General features: G+C 41.2%; 1 protein-coding gene across 1 annotated transcript in view; it reads left to right on the top strand.

Moving 5' to 3' along the window:
* Positions 1 to 12,308, top strand: part of LOC117282965 — a 61,585-nt gene extending 49,277 nt beyond the window's left edge. The window contains exons 3-5 of the mRNA XM_033754814.1: positions 6,197 to 6,335; positions 10,175 to 10,325; positions 11,714 to 12,308. Of these exons, the coding sequence (XP_033610705.1) occupies positions 6,197 to 6,335; positions 10,175 to 10,325; positions 11,714 to 11,824 (401 nt within the window). The 3' untranslated portion in view covers positions 11,825 to 12,308. The remainder of the gene's footprint in view (positions 1 to 6,196; positions 6,336 to 10,174; positions 10,326 to 11,713) is intronic.
* Positions 12,309 to 14,657: the final 2,349 nt, after the last annotated feature.

The following is a 14,657-nucleotide window of genomic DNA, read 5'->3' as shown; positions in this document are numbered from 1 at the left end:
TGTAGCCTTTCCCTTCCTTATTTCCTTGATAGCTTTTTCCACCTCACTTTCTAAATATATGGTCCTTTCTCGTCTGTATCTACTTTTTCTTCCGGTTCAACTTCTAAGGTTTCTGGCCGATTAGGTCGATCATATAGTTCTGTAATATAATTTTCACAAATTGTCAGCACTTCCCTCTGATCTACTATTCGATTCGAAGCCAATATTTTGAATCCCATGGTTCTCTTTCCATCCTAGTTCTTTTGTCTTCATATACATCAAATCATAACGTCCTGTCCTTTGAAATTCTATAATCTCATTACATATCTCCTCAAGATATTCCTTTTTGGCCCTGTCCGTGGCTCTTTTCAATTCATTCCTCAGTCTCCTGTATTTCCTCCTGCCTTCTTCATTGTTTTCATTCTTCCATTTCCTTCGCTCCTCCATTTTACTCATCATCTTCTGTGTAACCCATGGTTTTCTTGCTATCTTCTCAACTTTACCAACCAATTCACTAATAGTATCCAACATGCATTCTTTTATATTGTTCCACTGCACTTCAGCATTTCCGCTTTCACTTTCAATTGCATTGAGTCTCTCTTCTAGGGTCTCCTGCACGCTTTGTCTTTGAGCATAAAACTTCTCCAAATCCAATCTAGGTCTGCGCTTTTGGAATCTTACAATTTTCTTCAACCTGGTTCCAATGCTTGAGGTGGAATGAAAATAGAACCGGGATGGTTTTCCCCTTTTACTTCATAGACATAAATTATGAAAATATACCGAGTGATGTATATAGTCTGTGTTACATCTAAGACCTACGAACATATTACAGTAAATTAAATGGCATGCGTTAAAATAAAGTCACACATACATTACGAGTACTTATCTTTAGAATCTTTAGATGTTTTCATTGCTTTCTGAAGTCACTGATCTTCTATCTGCGGGGGCTGCACAAGACTGGTAATCTGCATGTCGACGTCCTTTCTTTAGTCATCGTTTTACATAATATTCTGCATCGAAAGCACTAAGAGGGGGTCCCACTGATGAAATAAACATTAAACTTGATGCTGTTTTTAACAGCATCGAGATTCGTATGGTTGAAATAATGTTGTTCATGTTGCTGAATGCACGCTCACACTCTGCAGTTGAAATAATAATAGTATTTGCAGCTGCAATCAACGGCTTTAGTTCATCAGGATACATGTCGTCACCATTCATTATATTCATGGAATCCATGAACTGAAGTTTTCTTACACACCATAAATGACTCAGCGAGTTCCCTAATCTCTTTATCAGCAAAACATGGATCTTGACATTTTACCCACTTAGCCTTATCCAGTATTTTCAAGTTGTCCAGTAACTGACTGTATTTGTCCCTGTTTGACCATGTTGTGTTACTACTTCTAGTCGATTCGTGTGAAGCTCTAGTGGTGAACATTCGGGTGTTTATATTGTCGCTTAATTTCTGAAAGAATTGTTGTTCACTAATCTTCTGCACTTTCCCATGTTCTAAGCTAACTCCTTTAAATTCTAATTTATCAGCAGCCGTTAGAACTTCAGATAATATTCACCTGGATTATTTGCCATGGACTGAAAAACGTGATACTTAACAAGAACTGAATGATGTGCTTCAGGCAATGTGATTTTCTTTTCTTGTAATTTTAAAGACAGGTGTTCAAGTTCTGTTAAAACATCGAACAGAAGACCCATATTTAGAACAAAATTTACGTCGCTTAGTTTTCTTTTCAATCCATAATATTGAGCTCTCTCCCTTCCCGTGCGTTTTGGGTCTACAGACGCATTGTGAAAACGCTTATAAAGAGCAGGCTCTCACACACCGCGCACTAGACGATACCCAACGTATCGTTCCTAATACTCGTCCTATGGTATTTAATCTCATACTCAGTTGTGCAGCAACAGTTTCTAATTCAGATTTGTTCTTTGGAGACAGGCTGTAAACGGAATAGAGTTTATCAAAACATGATTGCATGTGGCACACTGTTGACATTTCCCGTACTGTATCATTCACCGCTATTTCTAATCGATGATTACTACAATGCCAAAACATCAATTGAGGATACATTTGGAGCAAAATCTGTGCAACACCTGCATGCCTTCCAAGTAAATTAGAGGCCCCATCACAAGCAAACGAAATCCAATTTCGTGATAAAAAGTCACTGTGAAATCCGTTACTCTTGATATTGTTGAGAAAGGCGTCCCTGATCGTTGCAGCTGTAGTATTTTCTAATTCCACTATATCAAAAAATAACTACTCGCATCCATGGAATCAGGCAGTTTGCAACGTAAACAGATTACAAGAGCTTCTTTTTTACTTCGAGTAGAAGTCTCATCGATCATGAATCCTATCTTAAAATCATTACCAATAATCTATTTAAGAAGTTTCTTTCTCATTTCATCTGCTATATGATCACAAATATCAGTGCACGCATGATTAGACTGCAAGATACGCCCCATAGCTAAACCATTTAGTTCTTGTAAATCGGTCAAAGCTGCTAAATCTGTCATGGGACGGTTCACTTTCGCTATTTGATAAGCTGTCCTAAATATGCGACAAGTTGTAACGTATTGTTTTCCTTGTGTTTTAACATTCAGACATTCAATTGTTTCTTTTTTAGCAAGGCCTAAAATGTCACTAGCTTTAACATGAGCTGCCGATAGTTTATGACAAGACAGTTTCTTCTTAATCGACTGCTGTATCTTCTCTTTTGTTTCACCATATTCCTTGACCCTACCTTCACACCACTCACTAGATAATTTCAAACCTTGTGTTTTTGCAGGCCCTAGAGTTCCCACTGATTTACACGTTGTACAGCCTAGCCCTTGTTTACTAATTGTCAACCACTCGTATATTTTCAATTTTTCTAGCCATTGATCTTGTGTCCAGTAATTAGGGAAATAATTAACGTCATTTTCATGCACCTGATTTTGAGTCATGCTGTTATCTATTGCAGCTGTATTCACACATATTCGTACAGTGGTTTCGTCTTCGTTGCAGTGGATGGAACTTACAATTGTTTCACTTTTACTTACAGTTGCACATGGTTCATTACTGCCACTTTCACTTAACTTGGGTTTCTTACTGTGAATTATCCATTTGTCCATTTTCACCAATAATTGAAAACTGATGCTGAACTAAAATAACATTTCGTACAGTTTCTGTCACTGAAGCAAGGATCAACCCAAGGACCCCCCCACTAAAATTTCTGGCTAAATTCCCATTGGCTGGAATAGAATAAAATATGTTTGTCCTTACGGCTGGGACGTATCATCAACAATAGAAACTTTTGTGATTATTTACTGTAAACGTCTGTCCTATCGCTTAAATGGGATGGGTTCTCACATTATTCTACAAGTTTATATATGTATTACCGGATATGAGAATACAGCCTGTACCCATCATAACTGTATTTGTAGTTTGCCGACTATGCTATTTTAACACCAAATTTATTTCTGTCCAATGAATTAGGAGGGAGTAGGAAATGTGTACCTCATTTTCTGCCAAGATATTGTGTTTTCATTTTCAATAAAATAACTAAGAATTCGGACGTGACATCAACAATAGAAAAACTTAAAATTTTGTTGTAAGCAACTGTTCTGCTGGAGACAGGCCACCTCCGCATTGGGATGGGATGGGATGGGTTGCAAGGCAAGAGAAGGACAAACTGTTTCCGACATTGAATAATTTATTATCGGTCTTAAGAATACGAAAATGAATATTTCCTTAACCTCTAGTTAGTTAGTTATTGGAGAGGGTGGGTTTCCCCATGCACTTAGGCCAGTACTGGTCCATTGTGCTTCCCTCTATGATATTCTACCAGTCTCTATACCCTACCGATATTGGTGCGTATCATCAGTCCCGACCGAGCCAGCGAGTTCGGCCTCTACTGGCTTAGCGGTATCTAATGCTTCCCCCATCTTTCAGAGGAGTTAGAGACTACTGTTGGGCGGGAAATGTCCTTGTATTTGGCTCAGTGACCTCCTTTGGAGGTATGAGGTTCTTTTACGTGCCCTAAAGCTGCGACATGGGACACGGCTTAAAGTCCCTCCCGGAGGACTTGTTCCCTGAATTTTTCCGCCCTTAAAAATTCCACGACCTCCACCGGGTTTGAACCCGCGTACCACGAGTCATGAGGTGAGAACGTTACCTCTAGACTACGGAGGCCGCTTTCCTTAACCTTTAACGGCCGGAGTTTTGAAACGCAGGTAAAGCTAGCTGACCAGGTTTTATTTAAATGCCCGCTGCTTGCAGGGGTTTAAATCCACGTTTCTCCTCTACGTTTAAATGCCAGTTCCACTTAGAGCCCTTGAGCGTTGTATTTGGAATTGCTCTATCTAATACATTTTTTATGATAAATGAATGGAATTAACTAAAAAATTCTTCACACAACAGTTCTGCAGTATAAAATCTTTCCTGTTTGTAACACTTGGGCTTGTTAGCAGAAACCCCATGCCATAGAAGTGTGCTGGCCATAAGCCTATATATTTCTATCTTCAGAAGTTTCTCAGCTTATTCAGGGTATTTGGCGGAAGTTGATACAAAGGAAAATTGCCTGCCCCCTACTTTCTTTGAAAAACCCTTATTGCTGCCAAACAATCTTCTTCCATTTACTGGATCTGACGATTCTGAACAGTTTCATCCTGCTATCATCCTGCGGTGCGAAAGTGTCACATAGGGACTTTCGTCTTACCCTTATGCGCAACATGCTGGAACATGCTGTAATGTGTCGCTCCCAACCACAACGCCCATTAGGTCGACTTCCTGCTCTGTCATCCACAATATTTCGTCTAGAGGAGGCCAATCGACATCACTGGCCGACCTCTTGTGCCATGAGAATGAAATGCCGTGTTTGTTCTGCACGTGGGAAGAGGAAACGTGTTCAGACGAAGTGCGAGAAATGTGATGTGGGACTGCATTCTCGTGTGCTTCAAACAGTACCACACGAAAGCAAAATTTAGTTAGAAGACGCAGGGGAGTAGCCTGTACAACCATGAAACAGATAACAACAAGAAAGGTATTGTACATTGCATTTACTGCCAAAGAAGTAACGGGATGCTTTTAAGCCATTTAGCAAAGAACCGGGATGCCATCCCGCCGCATCCCGCCCCAACTCAAGCCCTGCCTGGTTCGAAACTTGGCATTGCCTCAGACCTTGAAATGATAAGGACGGGGTATCTCGTGTTTGTTCTATATAAATGTCAGTGAATTGAAATCTTCCTGTAGATTTTCGAAATGTGAGGCACTTCACTACTGATTAGTGACCATGAAATATGCAAATAAAAGAAATAATTTAGGACAGTGTTTCCCAAACTTTTTCGGACCACCGCCTCCTTAGTTCCATAAACTCATCCCCAGTGCGCCCTGCCCTACCCTTTAAATAGTAGTCTTCAGGATAACCCACTAAGGCAAATAATAACAATAAACAAGATACCACATTTAGTAGCCGCTTCACGGCTAGTAAATTCTTAATGCGATAAATAGACTTGATGAAATGATACCAGTTTCTCAATGTCTGGTCTAAAGTCACTTCAACAGTAAATAAGCGAACAACGCCCTCGGAAAATTCCCAGCACAGCCCACTTTAAGAACCACTGATTTAGGCCTACGTTTACCTAAACATAATTGACAAGTGGAGGGTTAAATGAAATAGACTTCTGAACGAACCAAACCTGAACAAAAACTGAAATTGTTTCACAGAATTTTGTATACGTCTGTCATATCGGGCTTCTTCCAACTCCATCCCATAGTCTGTGGGCTCTTACTTGCGCACGAACGGAATAAAAAGGACGACCATTGATTGATTTTGTCGAGTGAGTTGATGGTCTTCGATTTTTAATTGATACGCACATAAAACTGCTGCAAAAATTATTTTTTTCTGTCCTCAAGTGAGCACCATGACATGAAGATTAATTTTAGAGTGGAGGAAATTGTGGAGTATCCTCGAAATACATGTAGAGTGTTCTCAGCCTCACGCTTCGGCCTCTTTACCCCCTGGAGAGGCCCGCCTGTACACATTAAAGAGGAGACTACGTGGGCCGCAGTGTCGGCCTGGACATGGAGGTAAACGAAATGAACTGTGCCCCTTCCGGAAGTCGGTCCCCAGTTGCCCAAATCATAGCTCGCCACTGTACTCAGTGGTTCAGAATCTGTTGTAGTGTTGGTTTCGCAGTTTGGTCGCCTTACACGTGACGGTTCTAGGTGTGAGGTCGACGTCTCCGGCAGAGGATGGACCGCACCCACGTCGAGAGGTGAGCTTCGCGAACACAGATCTGCTCTTCAGCCTGTTCAGAGGAGTAGAAGAGGAGCAGCCGAAAGTGACTGTTGTACGCAGAGGAAGGTGGGTACTGATCTTCTCAGCTTTGACAACTTTCATGATGCAAGAAGTGCCAGTAGCCGTGCTCACTCCTTCAGAACCAGATACCTGCTGCTGCATATTTTCAGTCATGCCTTCAGTTACTGGTCAATGAATCAGTATAGAAGAATTTACAACACTCCCATAGAATTTGTTATATCCTACAAACTGATCGTACTAATTAAAATCTATAAACGAAATCTACACGAAACACACAGGTAACCAATCTTTGGATGAATTTTCTGTTCAGAACGGTCCGAAACAAGTCTGAAACAGGATCTTCATCGTCATTGCCTTTCGATTTTGCTTTACGGTGCGAAATTTGGAGGGTACAAGACAAAACAGAAGTTTTAAATGAATGAGAAACACAGCAGATTCTTCATTGTGGCGACATTGCTAATTTATTGTGTTCAAGCATAGATATACACATACATCTCGTAACGGGAAGAGGTATTTTTGTTATTGCTAGTGGGGTGGGACTAAATCCCTTGTACTGCGGCCACTTCTGGCTTATTGTACCAGCCCCAGATGATAGCTGAGGGTGATTGTGGAGCAATTGGTGGAATGAAGATTGGCAGGGGAAACCGAAGTACTCGGAGAAAATCTGCCCCTCGCCACTTTGTCCACCACAAATCCCACTTGACCAGACCCGGGATCGAACCCGGGCCGCCACGGTGGGAAGCCAGCAACTAACCGCTTGAGCTACGGCGCGGCCTAAGAGAAGAGGTAACTCTCATATGAGACACCAGTAAGGAGGTTGGTTAAAACCGTCACCACGACGCAGGACAAGATCATAATGTAACGATAGCTTGGCCTAACAAATTCTTCGAAATGCGGACAAGATAAATACTTTCAATTGACAGTAACAGACTGAAATTACTGTAAGGAACGTAAGAGAAGATAATGTCAATTTAGTATTTGATGTCATTCAGTTCAGAATTATAATTTTACCTTCTGTTTCTGTGATACGTCTCTTTGAGAAAGAGAACATAGAGAAGACGGGAGGAAGTTGGAGGAGATTGGAGAGCATTACAAATTGTGGAGCTCCATATTTTATACCAGTCACTTAATATTATTAGAGGGATCAAGTCAAAGACTAGAAGATTGGCGAGGTGTATAGTACGCAAGGGGGCTAAGAAATAGGACTAAAACTGTAATTACAAGCCTGTCGATAGCTGAAAGTTTAGGGAACATGGTCGTGCGTGAGAGAAAATATTACGTTGATCTTAAAGGAATAGATTATCACGTTAGGGACTGAATTCATTTGGGTGAATCTAAGCTGTCTGACGATGCTGTATCAACTATAGAATTATTTGGCATCGAATAGTATGGGAGCAGCCGGGATGCTTAAACGGTATAGCTACGAGCTGGGCGGCCTGGGTTCGATTCCAGGTAGGGGAAAGAAATTGTTATCTGCTCCACAGCGTTCACTCAGTCTCCCATTTGATGGGTACGGGGCCTATCTCCCTAGGGTTAAAGCAGCCGAGGCGTGAAGCTATCCGCTCACGTCAATCTAGTACAGAGGTCAAGAATATTGGAGATATGCCTCCACTCCCTGATATGTCTTCATGGCGTAGTGTTTAATCAATTATTAAGCACAGGGAATACTAGCTCTTCTACTTATAGTATGGGAGGATGATCTTCAGTAAATATGATTGGCTACAACTCGAGCGTACAATCGCGGCATCTGGAGGGAAACTGTCACCGCCACTTTCTTAACGCAACTGTACGTATTATCAATTAAGCGAACCTTCTCAAGCGGATTCATTCGGCTGAGCATAGGGACCACTGACAGCCTCTTCTGAGCCTTCTCTTTCCCTAAAAGAGAGGGGGAATTTCTGACTAGCCGAATAACCATTAACTTCTCAGGGGTCTTCAATTTTTGTCTTGAGTGTGGTTATTTTGGAAACGACTGAAATAAGTTCTTGAATATGGTTTTATGCTTTTCGGTATACATAATCCGTAATAAGGTTTATTAATTTTATTAATTCTGGTCCGTCACACTAGTTGATTATTATAGAATGATTTGACAACACCGTTTAATGTGACTCAGTATACGTGTATGCTTGTATAGTGCCTTTACATGTTTCGGTCAGTTGTGACCATCTTAAGAAGGCAATAACAACATGTTAAGGTACTACTATTACTGGTATCATAGTACTTAAGCATTTTTTTTAATTCGCTTATTGGGGGTGGGGTCCGACTGGGTCCACTCGGCACGGTGGTCACTGATTGGCCTATTGTAGCCTACCCAAGTGATTATGATGATGGAGAATTTGGTGGAATGACGATTGGCAGGGGAAACCGAAGTACTCGGAGAAAACCCGCCACAGCGCCACTTTGTCCACCACAAATCCCACTTGACCAGACCCGGGATCGAACCCGGGCCGCCGCGGTGGGAAGCCAGCGACTAACCACTTGAACTATGGCGCGGCCTTACATAACCATATAGTTTTGTATAAAGATTTTTAATTAAGTTAAAAGATGTTTAAGAAAAATAAATTATTAATGTTCTTAATATATAAAATCTTGAACCGCTGCGGTTTATGTGTGCGTGGCTCTTCTGCGGAAACAGGAGATTTGGGTGTTATATGCTGTCTGAGGTTCGGACAGCGTTGTTTCCCCGTTTTTATATGATTAGTTACGGAACTGCTTTGTTGTTAACTTGTTTGTCTTTTCGCTGTGTATTTATCTAATAATTTATTTTTAACTTAAACGCCAGTTAACTTTATTAAAAATCCTTAACTAAATGATTTCTTTGCGATTGTGGAGTGAATGAAGATAAAAACTGCTCAACATTTTTAACCTCTGCACTAAATGAAAGTGAGTGACCAGTTTCACACTCGCAGGAGAGGATCTGTCGGTGCTAATTATATACAAGAACTTTGGTGAGACGCAAATCCTGTGTGTAATGTACCACAGCTGAATCCCTGATCGTCCAGTCAGTACCAGATCATTTACGTGTATTAAGCTATCCCATACAAACAGGTAAAGTTGTTTCTGTGCTTAACTAATTAGGTACTACGCCATGAAGGAGTATGGAGGAGCAGGTGTATAGATCCACATTTTCTTGACCTCGGCACTAGATGGAGGTGAGTGGTCAGCTTCACGCCCCTGCCGCTTTACCCTCGGGGTACCCATTGGAAGAGAGACTGGGTGAACCCCAGAGCCGATATGGACATGGAGAAGATGTAAGATTCTTGGTAATACCGGGACTCGAACTCCGACCCCTCAGTCGTCCAGCCGTTAGCCAGTTGTTATACCTACTACGCTAACCCGGCTCCATATAAAAAGATATTTTAAATAAATGTGTTTGATTTAAGATCTGTAATTTGTATCGTGATTGAACACTCTTCTGCAAATAACGATTCATATTTTAGTATCAGCCAGCAGCGACAAAACTTTGTCTGAGTCAGATCATAAGGAAAATTAGCAGCAGGACCTGGTAGTACACTAACGACCTCTTCCATCTCTCTCTTTTCTTTGACGACGACACACATGAAAAAGGACAGCAGGTCCTCTAGCTGAGCAGTGACTCTGTTCGTCTTTATAGTCTGCACATTGAGAACTAAGGCAACGTCTACACCAGCGCACAAAATGCGTCCGTTGTAACGAACGTTGCAATGAAACTACGCACCGCATTCTGCAACTGTGTGGTGTCCTCAGCCAAGTACGTTCGTTACAATGGACGCATTTTGTGCGTTAGTGTAGACGCTGCCTGAGGAGTGCCGTGCCGTGCCGTGCCGTTTAAGCTATACATTGCATATGGTTGATTGCGCGTATTCATTTTAAGTAGACTCTAAAGAAATAAATGATAATTGCAGACCGAAGAAGCCCCCCTCCACCGTCCTGACCAGGGTGTTGCGGGACGAAGACCCCTGCCTTGTCAGCACCGTCACCGAATCCATCCTGCCTCTGATCCCTGACAGAACAGGGTCCGGATCTCAGGCGCCAAGACTCGCGCAGGGACAACAGGTCTGTCCTTTCATTTATTCTCTGTTACGTATGAGTTTAGTTGATGATTATAATAACTATTTATAAATGTATATACATATAATAATTGTGTACGAAATTTGTTGGATTGCTGACTCCTAAAATTACAAGGAGTACCGTCATTTAAGAATGTACATCTCACTGGGTACATACTGATTATTATCTAATCATCGATTTCTATGGTTAAATCTAAATAATGTTCCGTGGCAGGTCTAAATGTTCGGCGTTACTGTGAACATTTCTTGGATGGTTGCAATGATATTGAAGTTATGTTGACTTGATTTGGAAGACACTTTCTTTAATTTCACTTGAGAATATTATATACTTTTGTTGCCTTTCTAAGGGTTATTTCATTGTGTGTCACTGCTCTTTAGTACAGACATTCCTATCATATAGGTACTTTATAGGTACCGTAATTGTTGTTGTTGATGTTACATGTTAAAATCTGATGAGTCACTTTTGATGTCCCAGAAAACGATATTAAGTTTACTTTAAAGAAACTGACACTAACTGTTGGTTTGTTATTAATAATGGTAATATGTACCAATCTAATAAAATCTTAAAGAACGACAAATTAAATAATATTCAGTAATTAGACCTCTATGCAAAAGTAAAAACTAAAAAAAGTAAAGCTCTCCCTGTACCAGGCCGTGAAGGCCCATAGGGTTGTGAGACGTTGAGGGTCCCACATTATCTAGACAATCGGCTCAAAGATGGCGGTAAGGTAAGCCTTACGCGCCGGCCGCGCTTTACTCCCCAGAAAAATTATTTAATTAATTCCTGGTACTCAATTTTGCTAGAGACTGAGTGAACCCCAGGGCCATAGTGCGGCCGGAAGGATTAGGTCAATTGAAAAAAATACAATTACCTCATCGGGATTTGAACCCGCGACCTTTCGGCTTGTAGCTACCGCGTGCTCCCCATTATACCTGTATGGCATTTCTAAATGTTTGTCCGCCAGCTCCTAAAATTGCTTCATACAAGAGGGCGAAAATGTTTTTCAACTGATCCCACGCAACATAGTCCGCTGGCCCGTTTTGAGAAGCTGACGTTCTCTCACGTGGTTAAGAAATGTCCTGCCCTTTATGGCACTATAAGGTTCAGTTCAGTGTTCACAACTGTCACTGGACCCTACCTTGTGCGAGATGAATTCAAGAAATTTTGGCAAAACCTATTTAATACTAACACCTTATCTATCCCATCTGTCTTGTGGTTTCTTCGCTTCATATTTTTCCGCCATAAAATTTGTGAGACTTTTTCATCTCCTCCGTGCGTAGTATTTTGCTAGCCCCTTATATTGCCGTTAATTCTTAGAACATAAAATAATTGCTGTTTATAAGAAAACGTGTTTCTAACTTAACATGTTGCAGGTCCTGGCCATGGTTTCCCTGAAGGACGGTGATAAGTCAGTGTCACTGCCCTCTCTGAATGTCGAGCACAACTACTCGCAAATTCTCTCCGAGCTAGTTATCAAGCTTTAGACCAGTCAGCAGGAAACCCTCGTCCGGACTTAATCTGTAGCAGCATCGAAGCCGTAGCTTCACTTCGTTCCGTCCGTCTCTTAACGGAAAGTGTCTACAAGAAGATAAGCAGTAGAGATGGACGTATATTTTACCGTTGGTGAGAGCTTGTGTGTTACATGAACTCGAATGCTATAAAACCCAGATAACTAAAAATATGTAGTTATTTTCGGAGACTAATTAGTTTCTGACATGGATCATTTATGTTCGTATAGTAAGGCTATTTACTTCTTCCGACGGGTTTTTTTGTTGTTGTCGGTGTAGAGGTGTATATTCATTATTATGCATTTTATATGAAAACCATAAATGCTCAGAACGAGTTTGGAACTCATAAACAGTGTTCGGGTTCAGGCGGTCCAAGGCTGCTCCAACACAGGGATCAGCACTTATTTTAAAATTGTAATTTTTTTAAACCTCAACTTTATTTCAGTGATAATATCATTTCATTCTGTGAATGTATGTAAATATTTATGGTGTTTTTTATTGTTAGTGGGGTGTGGGTAATGCGGCCACTTCTGGCCTATTGTACCAGCCCCAGATGATAGGTGAGGGTGATTGTGGAGCAATTGCTGGAATGAAGATTGGCAGGGGAAACGGAAGTACTCGGAGAAAACCTGCCCCAGCGCCACTTTGTCCACCCGAATCCAACTTGACCAGACCCGGGATCGAACCCGGGCCGCCGCGATGGGAAGCCAGAGACTAAGCGCTTGAGCTGTGGCGTGGCTCTTTATGCTGTTAGTAGCCGGCATTTCTCTTCATTACTGATGATATGCGAGGGGGGAGGAGGAACGACAGGAAAAAGTGCCTACGCATGAGCAGTACGGTAGTGCTCCGCCCCTCGGACATTAATGTCCATCTTGTTCTCGTCAATTATTCCCTTTCCATGCCATGTTTCACCCAACAAACATGTGTGTTTGCAAGGAGCCATGGTAACTTGGATGCAGATTATAAATTGTGGAACAACTCATATATAGGCCTACACTTTAAGTTGTGAGACAAAAGGCGAGAAAACAACAAAAGTTGTTCAGAGGAAGTTGTCAGGATATCTAAGCGAAACAGCTCGTTAATAGCATAGAAACCGTTAAGCAAACGTGTCAGGGCTAAAGCATTAGTAAGCACTGATGTTCAGAATTGAGGCTCATTCAAAGTGTTTTAAAATGTTAAGAGTACGTGCATTATGAATATACACTTCCTCTTCTCATATTCATGAACATATAAATGTATAATATCTAACGAGGAGAAGACGAAGCAAATGATGGCTAGAACTGTCCTATTGTTCTTTTTGGACCACATTAAATTTCAGTGCATAAACGGTGACGGTAAGAGATGTTCGAAGATCATGCCGATGTTTTCAGCGTGCACAGTTTGGTAATCGCTTCGCCATCTCTTCGTTGGAGCATAATGACCGTGTATACTTACCAGAACTGGCGCATCCCTCTCATGCAGGGTTACGAGATCTGTGTCTGTGATCACGCCCTTTTTTAACTTCACTTAAAGCAGGATTTATATGTTATCTATAAGAACCAAAATGAAATCAACTCTTAATGCAGGTTCTTCTAAGGCAAAAGGCCAAATTTGAACAGAATTTCTTCAATAGTTCCGAAGATGAAACATTAGTACGAACGGGCACGACCTTCCCTCCTCGTTTTATCATTTTGCAAGGAAAACCGATAAAAATGCCAGATATGTAGTTATGTAAGAAATTCTCATGAAAGTTTTAAAAATTCTATCTCCTGGGATACAACGCTGTGTAGTCCGCTGAAAGTCAGCCTACGTTTCGGAGGAACATGTCACCTCCATCTTCTGGGTTGAAGCATGTTATGGTGTAAAGGGGGCGTGGAGGATTCTCTCCCCTTCTTCCGTCATCCATGCCGTTGCGCCCTTGGGGAATGGCCAGTTGCAAGGCTAAGCGCTTGTACTTGTCTCGTTAGCTACATCTTGGCTGTGAGTTCACAGTATCTCTAACATGGGAAGTAGGGGAGATCGGGGAAATAGAGGGTGTGACTGTGGGGTAAGTCATTAACACACGCATCCCCCTTACTTGGTCTACTTTCGTCTACTAATATATACACTTATATACATATCACTTTCATAGCCGACAATTGCCGGTTACGTACACATTATAATTCAGATAAATATGTACTTGGGTTCATCATCCTAGGGTCTACTCTCTCTCTCTCTCTCTCTATCGTGGTGGTTCCTACTCAGGGCCTACTCTCTCTGCCCTAACCCTATAACATGGCACTTTAATAATATCACACTTTATATATCCATGACTGATATGAACAGTTCGACTTACTTGGTGTAGGAAGATGAGGGTGTCCCCTCACTTAGTCTGGCACGACCATGGCTTTGGCTCTCCGGGCCTCTGGCTGGCTACTCACTTAATATTTGGCACTCAGATACATGGATAGATCGATTGATATAGATTGATGTGTATAGACTGATCAAAAGATAGAAAGATAGCTCCTCCAGTTGTGTCAGCTTCTTTATAACTAGGGCCCGGATTTCTATGACATGTCATATTTTTTTCCTAGGGTTTAATCCTATTTTTAAATGTAATTATGCATGTTTCCTGTCATTCTTATTGAAATTATGTCGTTTTTATTGTGCATATAAATGCATATTTTAGAGTTTTATTGGTTTTACAGCATATTTTGGCATAATTTCGAAATAAGGTCATATTTTTTTCATTTTAGAAACAATTCTTTGATATAATGTAAAATTTCGGCTCCATAATGTTTAGTATTACAAAATAAATTTCAGGCTGGACTGTTGCTTCAATGTGGATTAA

Source organism: Cryptotermes secundus, unplaced genomic scaffold (genome assembly GCF_002891405.2).
Source record: "Cryptotermes secundus unplaced genomic scaffold, Csec_1.0 scaffold1014, whole genome shotgun sequence".
Classification (NCBI taxonomy): Eukaryota; Metazoa; Arthropoda; class Insecta; order Blattodea; family Kalotermitidae; genus Cryptotermes; species Cryptotermes secundus.
Note: the sequence above shows the minus strand (reverse complement) of the source record. Positions and strands in the feature narration are given on the sequence as shown.